The following is a 17,565-nucleotide window of genomic DNA, read 5'->3' on the forward strand; positions in this document are numbered from 1 at the left end:
CAAGACTGCTCTGTCTACCCCGCATGGTATATAGACGTAATTATATGAATGAATTGAATCTTAAAGGATTTCGAGGATCTTGAATCGTCCACCCAACCGCGATATTAACTTTAGCTAGAATGAAACTGAATTTCGAGCTTCCCGCATCACCCGTGTTATTTGGCTTAGTGATAGAATTGAGATTCAAATAGTGACAAGTTGCTAGCACATCCCTTAGTCGCTTTTACGACATCCATGGGAAATAAAGAAGTGGTCCTATTCTTTTCCTATTGGTGCCGTCAACCACACGGCAAGATACCTATGATTTAGTCCCCAGAGGACTCCTTCACTATGCAATAAATCTAATCTTGATACAGTCTCTCACAACAATCTTATGGAAGATTTATGAATACCGTTCGGGAGTGAATCCTTTGAACCGTGCAAATAAAACACCCTTTTTATTCGCAATTCATTTCCCCGTGACTGTCCAGTTTATGGCCGTTTAAGTCGACAGGGCCGGACTTAGACAATAAGGAAGTTATTGCATAATTAAATGGACGTACTCGTAAAAATCAGACCACCGATCAGCGTTTTTCCGACGGGTGATCTAAATATGTAGAAGAGAACACCCATTGATTGACATATCAACGCAAATCCAGACATTTGGACTTAGAAACATATTATTTGACATGCCATGCAGATAGGTAAAATGTGATTTAAGAGAGCACAATAAGAGGTATACGCTGGCGTACCCTTCTTCCGAACGCGCCCCTACATCGTCGTGGTCGGGGGGGCAGAAGGCACTTTATCGTGCGCGCCTACTGCCTTACTAGGGTCACTCTCCGACCCTGGCATAGAAAGGGCGGCCAGCAACTTACTGGTTACCCATAACAGCAAGATTCCCGGCACAGACACGCCGGGCATTAGGGCATTTTGGCGAAATGCCTGCGATCCCATGATGCCCTCAAAAAGGCAAGAAGAGCGCACGGAGTGGTGTAGTGGGTAAACTGGTACATTAGGTGGCAAGAGTCCCACACTCTTCCGGGTGAAGGTGAAGACTCGGGGGGTTGTCCGTAAAAAAGATTTTACCTTCGATAACAAAAAAAGCGTACCTATTCTAAAAGAATCTAAACGTATATGTGTTTTATTTGCAGACGCCTCTTCAACTTTAATAATAATACATCCAATGTTTGACTGTAAATCAGGTCTTTGCTCGATTGGGATCGTCTCAAAGTTGCCTAATACAGCCTTACAAAGGAAGCCTTTATAAATTCGTTCGGCACCTTAATCCGACACTGGCTTCATAGTCGGAGATTTTACGACGGTACCCGACCGTGAAAAAAGAGCTGAGGAAATGTGACGATGAATTATTGAACTCTGTTCGTTATTGTGATGATATCAATCCTAACGGCGGATAAAAGATTGAATTTGAGATCGTTTATAGTACTTCTACGATATGCTTGCAGAGAAAATTGACCCTTCTATAGTTTTGGTATGTACAAATGAATAAGCTATTGCCATGGATATTACTCCCGGAAATTTGCCAGAATGGAATCAGGTTCACTAAGCATCATCTTTCGGCCATAGTCCCGATTTCGTCCTCTCTGGGGGAGTTCAAAGTGACCTCGATCCTTAATTGGTCAGATCAGACTTGTACATTAAAGCGATTCCTGTCGAAACTCCGCCATCAATCCAGGAGAACCCATTGCGGAATCATATGTATGCTTTTAGGCACATGAATATGCAGGTTTCTTGACGATATTTTACTCACAGTAAAATCATCGATTAATATTTAAACAAATGTACCAATCTGCATCTATTTTAAAAAAGATCCATCGCCGTCACCAGTGAAATCCGCATTGAATTAATGCAAGTCCATCACAATTTGGCTAGCGAGCGGTACGGTAACATAGTTACTGTTACTGACACTGACGTGCAAAACAATTACGCTGGACAAAATGTACAAAAAAATATATTTATTTTCAAAATCTAAATAAATCCATACAAACATACAATCACGTGTAAACCCCTTGCGGGATAGATAGAGCCAACAGTAGACCACGTTAAGCTGTTTATCGCAATGATAGGATCGAGATTCAAATAGTGACAGGTTGCTAGCCCATTCTCCACTGAAGGTACTAAAAATGATATTTGATACAAATGGCCGCCGTGTTTTGCTGTGGAATTTCGTAGGAATTGGGACGACATATTACTTGCAATTTCTTGTTTTTTTTTATGAGATTAATTCATGTGGGTGTATGATCTATAATTCGTTTCAAAAAGTAAGCTGTTTAACTAGGAAGTTAAACAGCTTACTTTTTGAAACGAATGCGTGAATGTTCATGGAAGTATTTGTAGGAACAAATACTTCCATGAACATTCACGCCAATATTAGCGTTATTTTAATGCCAAAAGCTGAAAGGAGGCATGTTTTCTATCGACATTATGAAGTAGGACGGTAAAGGAAAGGAACTTAAGGAAGTATGCAGAGATCGTGGCAAGTGGAAAGAGGTAGTCTCTGCTTACCCCTCCGGGAAAGACATATGTATAAAGTATTATGAAGTACAAGCTGTACAAGGTACATTTCGACATCATGAAGTACAAGATACATTATAGAGGTCAGTGGTCACAGCTGATTCAGTTCCGGAACCGGAAGCTCAAAGCTGCAAGCCGAGCTTTACGAGCGCGGGCCGTTGCAGACATAAAAGTAAGGGATTAGCTTTCATTTCGCGAGAGATTTTATTAAATTGAAAGCGATCCGTTTTTAAATCACGAAAAAGTGTTGACTACCTTTTGCATTGTAGAAAGGATTTTTTTTAAACACTGATATTGTTTTACTGCGTTCTTGCAAATTGAAAAAAATTATACCTGGGCGACCGACATCAGAAAAACCATAGACAAAAGAAGATAAAAATACTACTAATAATTTAAATTTAGTGAATCGAACCCACGACAAAAGCTCTCAACTTTCCAACACAACCGTTGAGAACGTAGTCTGTTTGTTTGCTAACGTAAATCTGTAACAAAGTAACAAGAACACACCATACAAACAAACAAACATGCCTAAACACACAGAAAGCGCACATGTCAACACAAAGTCTGTGTGCCTTGGCACTACTTGGATCTTACTCAGAGTTGTGCTTTACTTTGTGACAGATGGGACGATGTTACTTCATAGCTAATTATGTAACACTTTAGAACTTCAAAATGTTTAAAGGTGCGTACAGATTATGTAACAATGTTGTATAACACGTCCACTTTATATCACACTAGCTGTGCCCGCGTCTTCGTCCGCGCGGAATAGTTATTTTGGGCATCATTGAAGCAAGGATGAATAATTTTTCCCGTTTTTTTTTTCACATATTCCATTATTTCTTTGCTCCTTATAGTTTCAGCGTGATGTTATATTTTTCAATTCGAACAAATAGCATTGAATACAATGTAGAAGATTTTTTTCTCTTTCCCATGGATGTCGTAAAAGGCGACTAAGGGATAGGCTTGAAAACTTGACATTCTTTTTTCAGCCGATGGGCTAGCAACCTGTCACTATTTGAATCTCAATTCTATCATTAAGCCAAACAGCTGAGCGTTTTACGATATCTATGGAAAAGAGATGGAGTTATCCTATTCTTTTTTGTAATGATGCCGGGAACCACACGGCACTTTACAATATAAATAGTGCCAAACGACAAAGCTTTAAATATCAGACAAAACCTAATAAAGTTATGGATCTTTATGGGCCAAAACAAGCAACTAACCTAATTCCTTGAACACAAAGCGAGACAAGGCAATCCATTAATCAGCCTTAACGTAATGGAAATGCATATCCAAGCAGTTCGCGTGCACTGATATGCTAAGAACATAGAATGCGGAGTGGTCGGTTTTGTGGGAAGAAGGTAGATAGATATATTGAATGCTAGAGGCCGCCCGTGACTTCGTGGAAACCCTATCAATCCCGCGGAAACTCCGCAATAAAGTAGCATATATGTTAATCTGGGTCTTCAACTACCTACATACCAAATTTCATCGTAATCGGTTCAGTAGTTTTTGCATGAAAGAGTAACAAACATCCATACTGACATCCTGACATGCTCACAAACTTTCGCATTTATAATATTAGTAGGATTTTCATTTCTCCTTGTTGCACATAACAATAAAGTTATCCTAAACTTATCTAAAGGGTATATAAAAGGCGGCCTTATCGCATATGCAATCTCTTCCGGGCAACCTCAAGAACATTTCGTGAGAGAGAAATTGGTGCGAGGTAGTATCTTCTTTTACCTCCTGGCTTTAGTCCCGATTGCATAGTCACCTCTCTGGAGAGGAGCCCGGGGTATGTCTTTGACCATAGATCCTGGATTGGGTGAGTCAGGTTTTCACACGAAGCGACTCCCGTCTGATCTTCGCAACCTTTACAGGGGAACTTAACTCGTATTGAATCATAGTTACAAATTCAAGTGCCTTAATGTGCGGGTTTCCTCGTGATGTTTTCCCTCACCGTTAGAGCATCGGTAAGTATTCAAACTAATAGAATAGAATAGAATTATTTTCAAAATTGGATACAAGGTATCACTTATTGACGTCACATAACTTAAATCTAATTATAACTACTACCGCTTCCAAAGCGCATGTGTAGAAGAAGCGGCAGAACAAACTACACTGCAGCATTTTTATCAGACGTCAATTTACAAATATAGATCTCTTAAATCTAAATCGTACTGTACATAAGTTCGAAAATTGTCATTGGTACATGGCCGGGGTGGGATTCGAACCTAAGCCTTTTTGTGTCACACGCATTTTAATCGGGCACCTTTCCGATTCCACCGCCTTCGCCCTTTTTGCGAGGTAGTAAGAGAATATTTAGTGCTATTCCATCGCCTACAAGTAGAATCCCAAGTTTTTTTACGTAATCCATGGGAAAGACATATAGTGGTTCTATTCTAAATTGCCGGAAACCACACGGCAGTAAAAAGTAGTCATTAAAAAAGAAGTACAGCTGACCTAGCAACCTAGTTCCCGCTACAATTGCAAAGCGTCCACTTCACTTACATTACATAATCTTACTTATCAGTGAATTGCCAGTATAAAAAACATAGATACATACATATGGTCACGTCTATATCCCTTGCGGGGTAGACAGAGCCAACAGTCTTGAAAAGACTGAATGGCGACGTTCATCTTTTTGGCTATTTATTTTTATAAGAAATATGCTGAAAATAATAAATTATTTTCGCTGGCAAAGGAAAGATGATGCACGCTCAAAAACTGTCGTTTATTCTTCTTACTTTTTTTTCTTATTTTAAATTACTAGATGTTTGTTTTTAAGAAAGGAGTTCGTAACACTCTAAAAGAATAGAATAGAATAGATTTATTTTCAAAATTGGATACAAGGTATTACTTATTGACGTCACATAACTTAAATCTAATTATAACTACTACCGCTTCCAAAGCGCATGTGTAGAAGAAGCGGCGGAACAAACTACACTGCAGCATTTTCATAGGACGTCAATTTACAAATATAGATCTCTTAAATCTAAATCGTGGACGAATGCACATTGTCTACATTAAAAAACATGTATGAATGTAGAACTGATTATGTCAATATGAATATTTCGTCAAATAAAATAAATATAAAATAAAATATGTACATACTGTACAAATTATGTCAAGATCATGTCAAAAATACACAAGCATTTAAGAGGCCATTATGTCCAGCTCGGGCCACACATGTTTATCATTAATATAATCATCCGTGCTGTAATAGGCTTTCCTACAAAGCTCAACTTTAATAAACTGTTTGAATTTTCTATCATTCATTTCAAGAACACTTTTTGGTAATTTATTATAAAATCTTATACAATTAATCAGAAATGATTTCCCTACCTTAGCCAGCCGATGTGCTGGGATCGACAACTTGTAATTGTTCCGCAGTGATCTACTAGTACTTTCACCTACTTTTTTGAAAGAGTCTAAGTTTTTCCTAACATGCATGATGTTATCGAATATGTATTGGGAGGGCAAAGTTAAAATATTTAGGTTTTTGAAAAAATCTCTAAGGGAATCTCTTTGTTTAAGACCGTAGATATATCGAATTGCCCTTTTTTGTAAAATGAAAATAGTTTGTATGTCTGCTGCTGATCCCCAAAGCAGTAGACCATATGACATTAAACTATGAAAATAACTAAAATATACTAGCTTAGCAGTTGCCACATCCGTCAAATGCCTAATACGACGAATAGCGTATGCTGCAGAACTAAGCCTTTTAGAAAGTTTTAAAATGTGAGCATGCCATTTCAAATTTGAATCTAATGTTATTCCTAAGAAAGTAGTACTATCAACAAAATCTAATCTTTTACTACTTATACTAATATCCACATTTGCCTGCCGCACATTGGGAAGTGTAAACTTAATGCATTGGGTCTTATTTGCATTTAACAGTAAGTTGTTGATTGTAAACCAGTTAGAGATGGCGGCTAAAGTGCTATTCACATCATCACAGATTTCGCTACGGCGGTTCATTTTAAAAATTAGTGACGTATCATCTGCAAACAACACGATGCCAGTCTGTTTCTCAATCAAATAAAGGAGTTAGTAACAGCCAGTGTTTCATTAAGGTTGTAATGTCGTTAGTTTTATTTTCATTATTAACTATGTAAGTAATGTCCCTAGTCCTTGCACCAATAAAAAAAGGACAGGACCACTCCGTCTCGTTCCCATGGATGTCGTAAAAGGCGACTAAGGGATAGGCTTACGAACTTGGCATTCTTCTTTTAGGTGATGGTCTAGCGCCCTGTCAATATTTGAATCTCAATTTCCATTGGTTTGGTTGTCTGTCAGTCAGTCACTCAGAAAGGAAATAGTTTTATATACTCGTACACTACATCTTTCCACTTGCCACGATCTCTGCAAACTTCTTTTATATAGGTACATAGAAGATTATTGCTTTTTAAATTCAATAATTTCAAAAGTACAAAATATATAGCTTGTAATTAATTACATGCGGTATCTTTTGCAACTAGTTGGCTGAAACTGGACGCAATTGCCCTGAAACAACCCTGAAATAGATTATATTCGGTCGCCGGCGTCGCCCAGGCGGAAAGGGCCCAAAGACCCCCCTCTAATAGTGGGATAAATTATATGTGCCCCGCTGGGATGGAAATTAAAATAGTGATGTAAACATCAGTTTTGAAGTGAACCCACATTAAATAGATAGAAACATACATACATATATATGATCACGTCTATATCCCTTGCGGGGTAGACAGAGCGAACAGTCTTGATAAGACTGATAGGCCATGTTCAGCTGTTTGGCCTCATGATAGAATTGAGATACAAATAGTGACAGGTTGCTAGCCCATCGCCTAAAAGAAGAATCCCAAGTTTATAAGCCTAACCCTTAGCCAACTTTTACGACATCTATGAGAAAGAGATGAAGCGGTCCTTTTTTTATATATTAATGCCGGGAACCACACGGCACGGTCTGGGGAAACTGGCCTGATAATATTGCAGTTAAAAATACATAGTTTCTCCTTAACCTCTCGGAAAACTGACTTGATAATATGTTAGTATTTAAAAATAACCCTTAATTCGTTGCCGAAGTCGAATCTTTCCTCACATGATCAAAGCAAAGGGTGCTTCGGCGTAGTGTCCCGATGTCAATATACCGCATTGTGCGGATCTGGGTCAATTGGCCCACGTTCGTATCTGTGGCACAGCTCAGGTGCACAGTAAATACATATATAAACTGTTATGTAGCGATTCGAAATTACTTTTTTTTTTTGGACAATTTACACAGATCGAGTTAGCCTCGAAGTAAGTTCGAGACTTGTGTTACGAGATACTAACTCAACGATACTATATTTTATAATAAATACTTATATAGATAAACATCCAAGACCCAGGCCAATCTGAAAAGTTCATTTCTCATCATGCCCTGGCCGGGATTCGAACCCGGGACCTCCGGTGTCACAGACAAGCAAGCGTACTACCGCTGCGCCACAAAGGCTGACTTTTAAACTTCCGCTTTGTTTGTATGAGTAAACATATCCTGACAAAGCCTATCCCTTGACGTACTTTTACAATCTGCATGATACCAACTTGAAATTGTTCTTTCAGACGCTTGACTAACAACCTGTCACTATTTGAACCACATACATACATATCATCATGTATATATCCCTTGCGGGGTAGACAGAGCCAACAGTCTTGATAAGACTGAAAGGCCACGTTCAGCTATTTGGCTTAATGTTAGAATTGACATTCAAATAGTGATAGGTTGCTAGCCCATCGCCTAAAAGAAGAATCCCAAGTTTATTAGCCTATCCCTTAGTCGCCTTTTACGACATCCATGGGAACGAGATGGAGTGGTCCTATTCTTTTTTGTATTGTTGCCGGGAACCACACGGCATATTTGAACCTCAGTTTTGTTATTACGCCATCTAGCTGAACAGCAGCTAGTATAAATTGATTTCGTTCACAACATTATGCCTTTTGATATAAGACTCAGATATCTTCAGTCTGGAAGCTCTCTTGGTCCCGAGCGCTTCGAATTGAGGGCGTGATGAATATGAAAACAGCTCTCGTTTAGGGTTTTCGCAAGCGAAATTATATTCCATTGATATTTTTTTTATGTTCACTTTTTATAAGATCCCTTCAATGTTTTGTTATCCTTACATTTTGTAAAAAGGAACCTAATGTACTTACTATTGATTCTTGTGTTCAACATTCCTATATGTTTTCTGTGTAAATAAATTTGAAAACACTTTTGGTTTAAATAAATTAGCCTATCATAACTATTTTATAGTTTTCTTTTCTTATATAATTTTTTTGTTTCTTTTTTATTTTACAAAAACTAAGTATTTTAATGGATCTTATAACAAAATTAGTATCCTATAAACTCCCCGGGCCAAAAATATAAAAAAACACTTTCACCAATATCTAATTATTTCATTTTTTTAAATTAACCGGGGTTATTTTCCAAAGGTTATTGAGGACACTAATCGTTTATTTTCTGTAATAATAAACCACAGATAAAACAATTATAATCTAGCTATAGCCAAACAAATTAAAACCACAGATAAAAAATTCTAATCTGGTAAGAGCTTTCGAATTAAAACCACAGATTAAACAATTGTAATCTAACGATAGCCATACAAATTAAAACCACAGATTAAACAATTCTAATCGAGCGATAGCTATACGAATTATAATCACAGATAAAATAGGAGTAAACGCCAAATACTCTTTAGTTATATAACTCACCGCGTAAATCTGTCAAGTTGGCGAGCTCAGGGGAAATGTATCAAACTTAGCTTGTTAAAACCTTATTGAATCAAAACAATGTTATATTTTGTTTGCGTTTTGTTACGCAAACCAAAAACAAGATTGTTTTGAGGAAGAGGAAATTAATGTAGAAGAATCAATGAAATCTCTAAGGACCGCAAACAATGCAGATCAGATTCAGTCTACCACCGGTAACCCGATGGCCGGGAATGAACGAAACTTGTAATAAGGGTTACAACAACAAAGATTATAAAACTAAACTTAATCAAAATCTCTACTAAAACAACGAAGTTTATGAAGAAGATTAAGAATATTTAAGGACCTAAAATTGATCCTGATTATCTTGACCGCGTCCAGCGGCTAACCTTTAAGTTGCTTTAATCCAAAAATACATAAATACATATGGTCACGTCTAGGTATATTACCTTGCGGGGTAGACAGAGCCAAAAGTCTTGAAAAGACTGAATGGCCACGTTCAGCTATTTGGCTTAATGATACAATTGAGATTCAAATAGTGACAGGTTGCTAGCCCATCGCCTAAAAAAGAATCCCAAGTTTGTAAGTCTATCCCTTATTCGCCTTTTACGACATCCATGGGAAAGAGATGGACTGGTCCTATCCTTTTTTGTATTGGGTTCAGGAACCACACGGCACAATCCAAACAGTTTCCGTAACTATACCTATTTTAGAAAAAAGTAGATAAATTACAATCTCAAGTTTAAATAAGCCTTACCGTTTACCAAACGCGAGAGCAGCGTACCCTATGATTGAGCCCGCATTATTGGAAAGTTCATAGAGAGATGACGATGAATAGAATAGAAAAGATTTATTTTCAAAATTGGATACAAGGTATCACTTATTGACGTCATATCACTTAAATCTAATTGTAACTACTACCGCTTCCAAAGCGCATGTGTAGAAGAAGCAGCGGAACAAACTACACTGCAGCGTTTTCATCGGATGTCAATTTACAAAAATATAGATCTCTTAAAACTACATCGTGGACGAATGCACACTATTGCACACTGTCTACATTGAAAAACATGAATGAATGTAGACGGGAAAGGAATTTCCAAAAAGAAAAGGAACAAAAAAGGAGAAAGAACCCTCACAAAACGACTCACTTGGTGTAAGCGTGCTGCAGTTTATGCGTCATCAGCCACTGTCGAAGGACCAGCCTCTGCTGGAGAACCTGAGCGGCGCGGCGGAGCCTCTTCTCCTCGGCTGCCGGCAGCTCAGGTAGACGGTCCAGGGTGTCCGGAGTACCGCAGCCGGATAGAGTGGATATCCCTGGGAACAATAACAGAAACGAATCAATTGATTGATTAAAGAAAAAAATACGCTAGAAACTAAAAGAATGAATAAATATATATGCTTTCTGGTTTCAATCTATACATACATACATATGGTCACGTCTGTATCCCTTGTGGGGTAGACAGAGCCAACAGTCTTGAAAAGACTGATAGGCTACGTTCAGCTGGCTTTTGGCTTAATGATAGAATTGAGATTTAAATAGTGACAGGTTGCTAGCCCATCGCCTAAAAAAATAATCCCAATTTTGTAAGCTTATCCCTTAGTCGCCTTTTACGACATCCATAGGAAAGAGATGGAGTGGTCCACGGCTATAATCAATACAACAGATTTCAAATTTGATTTACACTTTGAACACTGAATTTCTTTGTTCGTCAAAATATATTGCCGTGTGTTGTTGTTGATGTTAAATCTAATTATAACTACTACCGCTTCCAAAGCGCATGGGTAGAAGAAGCGGCGGAACAAACTACACTGCAGCTTAAAGCTAATATAATGAAAATAGAGACAAATTTTCGTGTATGATGTACATTTTTGTATATAAAGAACTTACATTACCAAGCATTATCATAATAAAACTTAATGATAACAGTTGAAATAAATTGGACTCCAAGACCCAGATTCAGGGTAACATGACAAGCAGACATAAAAATACTACGAAACACGATAATGGCAACACGCGACCGTTCCAGCAATAATTAAGGTGTGGGTTTGTTGTCGCGCCGTGGCCTGGCAACCCAGACGGCGTGGTTCACAGGGCGGCCGTGACTTCAGTCAAGGACGCCAGGACTATCTTTTTTTTTTTTTTGTTTTCTTTTTTTTTGACAAATAACACAGATTGAGTAAGCCTCGAAGTAAGTTCGAAGATCTCAATCTCGAAGACTCAACGATATTATATTTTATAATAAATACTTATATGTACCGTGTGGTTCTCCGCACCAATAGAAAAGAATAGGACCACTCCATCTCTCTCCCATGGACGTTGTAAAAGGCGACTAAGGGATAGGCTTACAAACTTGGGATTCTTTTTTAAGCGATGGGATAGCAACCTGTCACTATTTGAATCTATCATTAAGCCTAATAGCTGAACGTGGCCATTCAGTCTTTTCAAGGGATATAGACGTGACCATATGTATGTAACTATGTATGTATGTAATACTTATATGTATAGATAAACATCCAAGACTTGTGACGATAAAGCAAAACGTCGCAGTTAAGAATGATGAGAGATAATTAAAAAAATCCATAGAATAACCACAATATTTATAATAACTAGTTTTACAATCATTAAGACATGAGATCTAGTAGCCGCCAAGGACAGCGTGCTACTTAACTTGATGAGCTATTTTTTTACTATGAGAACATAGTTTGCCTGAAGGGCATTCAGTATTACAACAGGACAGTTTTAGGCGAGAGCTTGACGCTCCTTCAACAGCCTTTTTATATGTAAGTCGTGGCTCTGTGTCAATTATTATCTGACATGGACAATTGTCATGACATGCTAATTTCTGAACCAAAATACACGTATGTCCAATACGAGTATTATGGTTCAGAAATTAGCACTTGTTTCAAGGGAAATAAATCTTATAAAGAACCTTAAAGAAATTATCGATGAAATAATGATATTGAATCTCCCTCCGGGAAAGAGGCATGATTTTATATCTTTACTAGCGACACGCCCCGGCTTCGCACGGGTGCTAAATTATAAATGTTATTATACATAAAAACCTTCCTCTTGAATCACTCTACCTGGTACAAAAAACCGCATCAAAATCCGTTGCGTAATTTTAAAGATTTAAGCATACAGACAAACAGACTAAAATAGCGACTTTGTTAATGTAATACGACTACAATTTAGACTAAGGAGAAATTATAATTTCTAGAGAATTATGAGAGATTTATGTAATGGAAAACACAATTCAAGGCTCCTAAATGTAAATGTAAACAAACAGTAAACAATATTCCCAAGCAAGCACCCGTAAATCCTGTAATACAATTTACAAGATCAAACTGTTCGGCCCGTCTCAAGCCCGAGATGGAAATGTCGTCTGTTCGTCGCAATCCCATTAACTAATTCATGGCGATAACACAAGTTCCCACATTAATTCGATAACGGGCAGAGTGCTATTAAATTCGGGGCCAGAGATCGAAATTATGTCGAATTGTGAAACTCTAGTAATACTTGATAAGTAAAAAAATGTTTTCTACTTACATACATATAATCACGTGAGGCTCCCGGCACCAATAAAAAAAAAGAATGCGAAAACTCCATCTCGTTGCCGTGGATGTCGTATAAGGCGACTAAGGGATAGGCTTATAAACTTGGGATTCTTCTTTTAGGCGATGGGCTAGCAACCTGTCACTTTTTTTAAATTTCAATTCGATCGTTAAGCTAAACAGCTGAACGTCGCATATCAGTCTTTTCAAAACTGTTGGCTTTGTCTACTCCAAGCAAGGGATTTAGACGTGACTGTATGTATGTAATAAATATTTATAGCTTAGTTTGATTATTCCATAGTATAAATTGAAAAATGCGAACAATGATGTTGAATCTCGTGACTGAACACTGGGAGTGTAATTTAGAAAACGTCACGCGAATTCGTGATGACTTGACCTGCCTCGGTCGAATGAAGCGACACTTTTGCACGCAATTATGTCCAGTCCAGTGAGAATTATTAGAGGTCAGTTAGAAATAGGAAGAAGTAGAAATGCCATATTGTGTTTGATATTAAAGAATAGAATAGATTTATTTTCAAAATTGGATACAAGGTATCACTTATTGACGTCACGTCACTTAAATTAAACATTAAATTAATGATAGATAAAAATAATGACAGGCTGCTAGCTCATCGCTTCAAAGAAAAGTTCCAAGTTTATAAACCTATCTCTTAGCCGCTTTACATCATCCATGAGAAAGAAATGGAGTGGTTCTATTCCTTTTTTATTACTGGCGGTAACCACACGACACCTTTATTTTTGTCCACAATTTATATTTATTGTATCTGAATGTATCACATGCAGCGCAGCCTCCAGCACCTGGGGTCACGCGGTCACCGGTCTAGTTCCGCCGCAGACATACACCAGGATAGATAGAACAAGTTAAATTACTGCTTTACAGATATACCATGTTTTTTTATCATATACTAGCGACCCGCCCCGGCTTCGCACGGGTGCAAAATTCGGAAAAAATTATACATAAAAACCTTCCTCTTGAATCACTCCACCTGTTACAAAAAACCGCATCAAAATCCGTTGCGTAATTTTAAAGATTTAAGCATACAGACAAACAGACTAAAATAGCGACTTTGTTTTATACTATGTAGTGATTATGTTGGCGATATTTTTCCAAGATTGAATTTTCACGATTTATTGTAGACAAAAGTTGCGCCGATGGGCACCTGCTATTTGATACAGGTAGTTATACCATGTTATACATACATACGTATAATCTCGTCTATATCCCTTGTGTGGTAGACAAAACTTATAGTCTTGAAAATACTGATAGGTCACGTTCAGATGGCTTCCTGATAGAATTGAGATTCATATAAAGAGATAAGTTGCTAGCCCGTCGCCTAAAAGAAGTATCCCAAGTTTATCAGCTTATCCCTTAGTCGCCTTTTCCGACATCCATGGGAAAGAGATGAAGTAGACTTATTCTTTTTTCAATTGGTGCCGTGTGGGTCCCGGCACCAATAGGAAAAATCCCTCCCTAATCATCCCTCTTATCCTACCTTTTATATGGATTCGGTACAGCATGTTATTCTAATTCAAAAAAACCTCTGTAAATATTCTTCACGCACATGCGTGGTCTAACAATTTGATGGTCATTGCTCGCCCTACTTAGCAACAAGTGAACCGGGCACTATGTATGTATGTATGTAACCAGTATCTCAATGTACGAAGTTGAAACGTTAAATCAATTTCAAACGTAGTGAACTTTGGCATTTAGTAAATAACATAGACCGAGTTACTTGTACTATGGAATCTCATCTTTCCAACTGATATTATATAATGCGAAAGAAATTGTCTGTTTGTTGTCTCTTCAAGCGTTATCTTCTGCACCAATCTTCTTGAAATTTTACATATACATAATTAATACTCTGGAGAAGACTCTTAATTCCGGTAAAAACTTAAGTTCCCGTGGGATTTGCAAAAAAACCTGTATTCTTTTGTAGGTGGCGGTAAATTCGCGTGGGTAAGTGGCGCTAAATTCGCGTGGGTAGGTGGCGCTACAATCGCGCGGGCGTAGCTGCGGTTTACAGCTAGTAAATGATTTAGTGTATTACATACATACATACATAAATAAAATCACGCATCTTTCCCGGAGGGGTAGGCAGAGACTACCTCTTTCCACTTGCCACGATCTCTCAACGATTAAGTGTATTATGTATGACAATAGCAACTAAAAGGGCGTCGGTAGTCGGTTAAATTGTCCTTATAATAAAAAGAGTGATGCACAGAAAGGCAAAGGTTCAAATCCTACATTACCCTATTCAGGATCGTGATCACAGTCTGACTCCAGGCTCTTCTCCAGAAAGGGAGAAGTCGCAGTTGATACAAACAGCAGGAGAATGATAAGGCTATCAATGAGCTTCTTAACACATTAGGTACTCGAGTTGAGAATGTCTCACCTAGCAAAACAATTTGGGGATTCCCGAAAAGTAAACTAAAGGAAAAACATTATTTTTAAAGTTCATACTAAAGCCTTCAGACCCTGCACACCCTGGCGACACAATTACTAAATCAGTTCAAGGCCAGATTGAGGTCTACCTCTGAATAAATAATCGAAATACTAATTGCTGGGACTGGTGGAGTGGGAAGGCCTAGACGAACGTACCTTGGATCAAATCGGAGACGTTCTAGCTAAAGGTCGACGCGAGATTGCATTAAGAGAGTTATGAATGTGAATGAAGCGAAAGAAGTATGCAGGGATCGTGGCAAACGGAAAGTTGTAGTCTCTGCCTACCTCTCCGAGAAAGAAGCGTGATTTATGAATGTACTAGCTGTGCTCGCGACTTCGTCCGCGTGGAATAGTTATTTAAGGGCATCATTGAAGCCCTCAAGGATGAATAATTTTCCGTTTTTTTTTTTCACATTTTCCATTATTTCTTCGCTCCTTATAGTTGCAGCGTGATGTTATATAGCCTAAAGCCTCCCTCGATATATGGTCTATTCAACACAAAAAGAATTTAATTTTTCAATTCGAACCAGTAGCTCCTGGGATTAGCGCGTTCAAACAAACAAACAAACTCTTCACCTTTATAATATTAGTATATATGTATATATATAGATGTAAGTACGCCGTAGAATTTCCACTACGATGTAGCAGCTAAGCTACGTCGTAGCACTTGCTACGGTAGCGGTGCTACATCGTAGCAACTGCTACGGCGTAGACTGTGAGCTACGATGGAGGCACATACCAATACGAATTTCGCTTGTCTCTTTAAAATTTTAGTACAGACTAACTGTTGTCCGCGGCTCCGCCCGCGTCTTTTTTTGCGTAACCTATGGAAACTGCAATTATCCAAACCTATAATAGTACATAACATAACATATAATCACGTCTGCCTCTACCGGGGCAGACAGAGCCAACAATCATCAATAGACTGAAAGGCCACGCTCAGCCGCTTGATTCTCAAAATAAATACCTTATAAACTTGGGATTCTTCTTTCAGGCGATGGGCTGACAACCCGTCACTATTTGAATCTCAATTCTATCATTAAGCCAAACCGCTGAACGTGGCCTATCAGTCTTTTCAAGACTGTTGGCTCTGTCTACCCCGCAAGGGATATACACGTGACTATACGTACATATGTATGTATGTAAAGCTCTAAAGCTCTCGGAAGCTCCGGTGCTGATCGCCTGACCGAGTTATTATTGATTTTGTTCCTGTTCAACTGTAATAGTTAACGGTAGCAAAAATGGCGGACCTGTCCCAATTTTGTAATCACTACATAATGTTATAAAGTCTACATATATTATATTTTCTCTGTTTGCGCTTATCTCGGAGTGTTATGGACAGATTTTCTTCCTGTTTGGAATGTTGCAATGAGGTTTTTTTGAGGAAGGTTTATGTCTATATGCTGCAGTGTAGTTTGTTACGCCGCTTCTGTGTGTAGACACATGCGCTTTGGAAGCGGTAGTAAATAAAATAAGATTTGAGTTATGTGACGTCAATAAGTAATACCTCGGATCTAATTTTGGAAAATAAATCTATTCTATTCTATAAATGTTACCCGTGCGAAGACGGCTCGCTAGTCTTACTAATATTATACGAGTAAATGCGAAAGTTTGTTAGTATAGATGATTGTTAATCTTTCACGCTAAAACTACTGAACCGAATACGATGAAATTTCGTAGGTAGCCGAAGGCCCAAAATAACATATAGGCTACTTTTTATCCCGCGGGATTGATTCCACGCGGACGAAGTCGCGGGCGACCTCTAGTTAAATATATTTGAAAGACATACATACGAGTCTTATTACTCTCTTGAATCATTAATTAACCTCACTATTAAAAAAAAACGGCATCAATATCCTTATATAGCGTCAACCTACCTATAATAGATCGTCAAAAAAAAAACTAAAATCAAATCGTACTCATACATACTTAAAAACATGCATACATACATATTGTCACGTCTATATCCCTTGCGGGGTAGACAGAGCCAACAGGCTTGAAAAGACTGAATGGCAACGTTCAGCTATTTGGCTTAATGATAGAATTGAGATTCAAATAGTGACAGGTTGCTAGCCCATCGCCTTACCAACCCAAGTTTGTAAGCCTATCCCTTAGTCGCCTTTTACGACATCCATGAGAAAGAGATGGAGTGGTCCTATTCTTTTTGTATTGGTGCCGGGAACCACACGGCACCACATACTTAAAAATCGGACTAAAAATGCCAGAGATACATGCCGTAACAATCATTTTAAAAAATACAATCGCAATGAGAACGTCCTTATATTTTTTTTAAAACAGTTAACAAACAAATC

At 38.1% G+C, this 17,565-nt stretch overlaps 1 protein-coding gene across 1 annotated transcript in view; it reads right to left on the bottom strand.

Annotated features, from left to right (window-relative positions):
- LOC106132459 (apoptosis-resistant E3 ubiquitin protein ligase 1) overlaps positions 1-17,565 on the bottom strand; it is a 45,751-nt gene that overhangs the window by 15,370 nt on the left and 12,816 nt on the right. Inside the window, exon 2 of the mRNA XM_060947614.1 lies at positions 10,386-10,551. Within this exon, the coding sequence (XP_060803597.1) occupies positions 10,386-10,551 (166 nt within the window). The remainder of the gene's footprint in view (positions 1-10,385; positions 10,552-17,565) is intronic.

Source organism: Amyelois transitella, chromosome 14 (assembly GCF_032362555.1).
Source record: "Amyelois transitella isolate CPQ chromosome 14, ilAmyTran1.1, whole genome shotgun sequence".
Lineage (NCBI taxonomy): Eukaryota > Metazoa > Arthropoda > Insecta > Lepidoptera > Pyralidae > Amyelois > Amyelois transitella.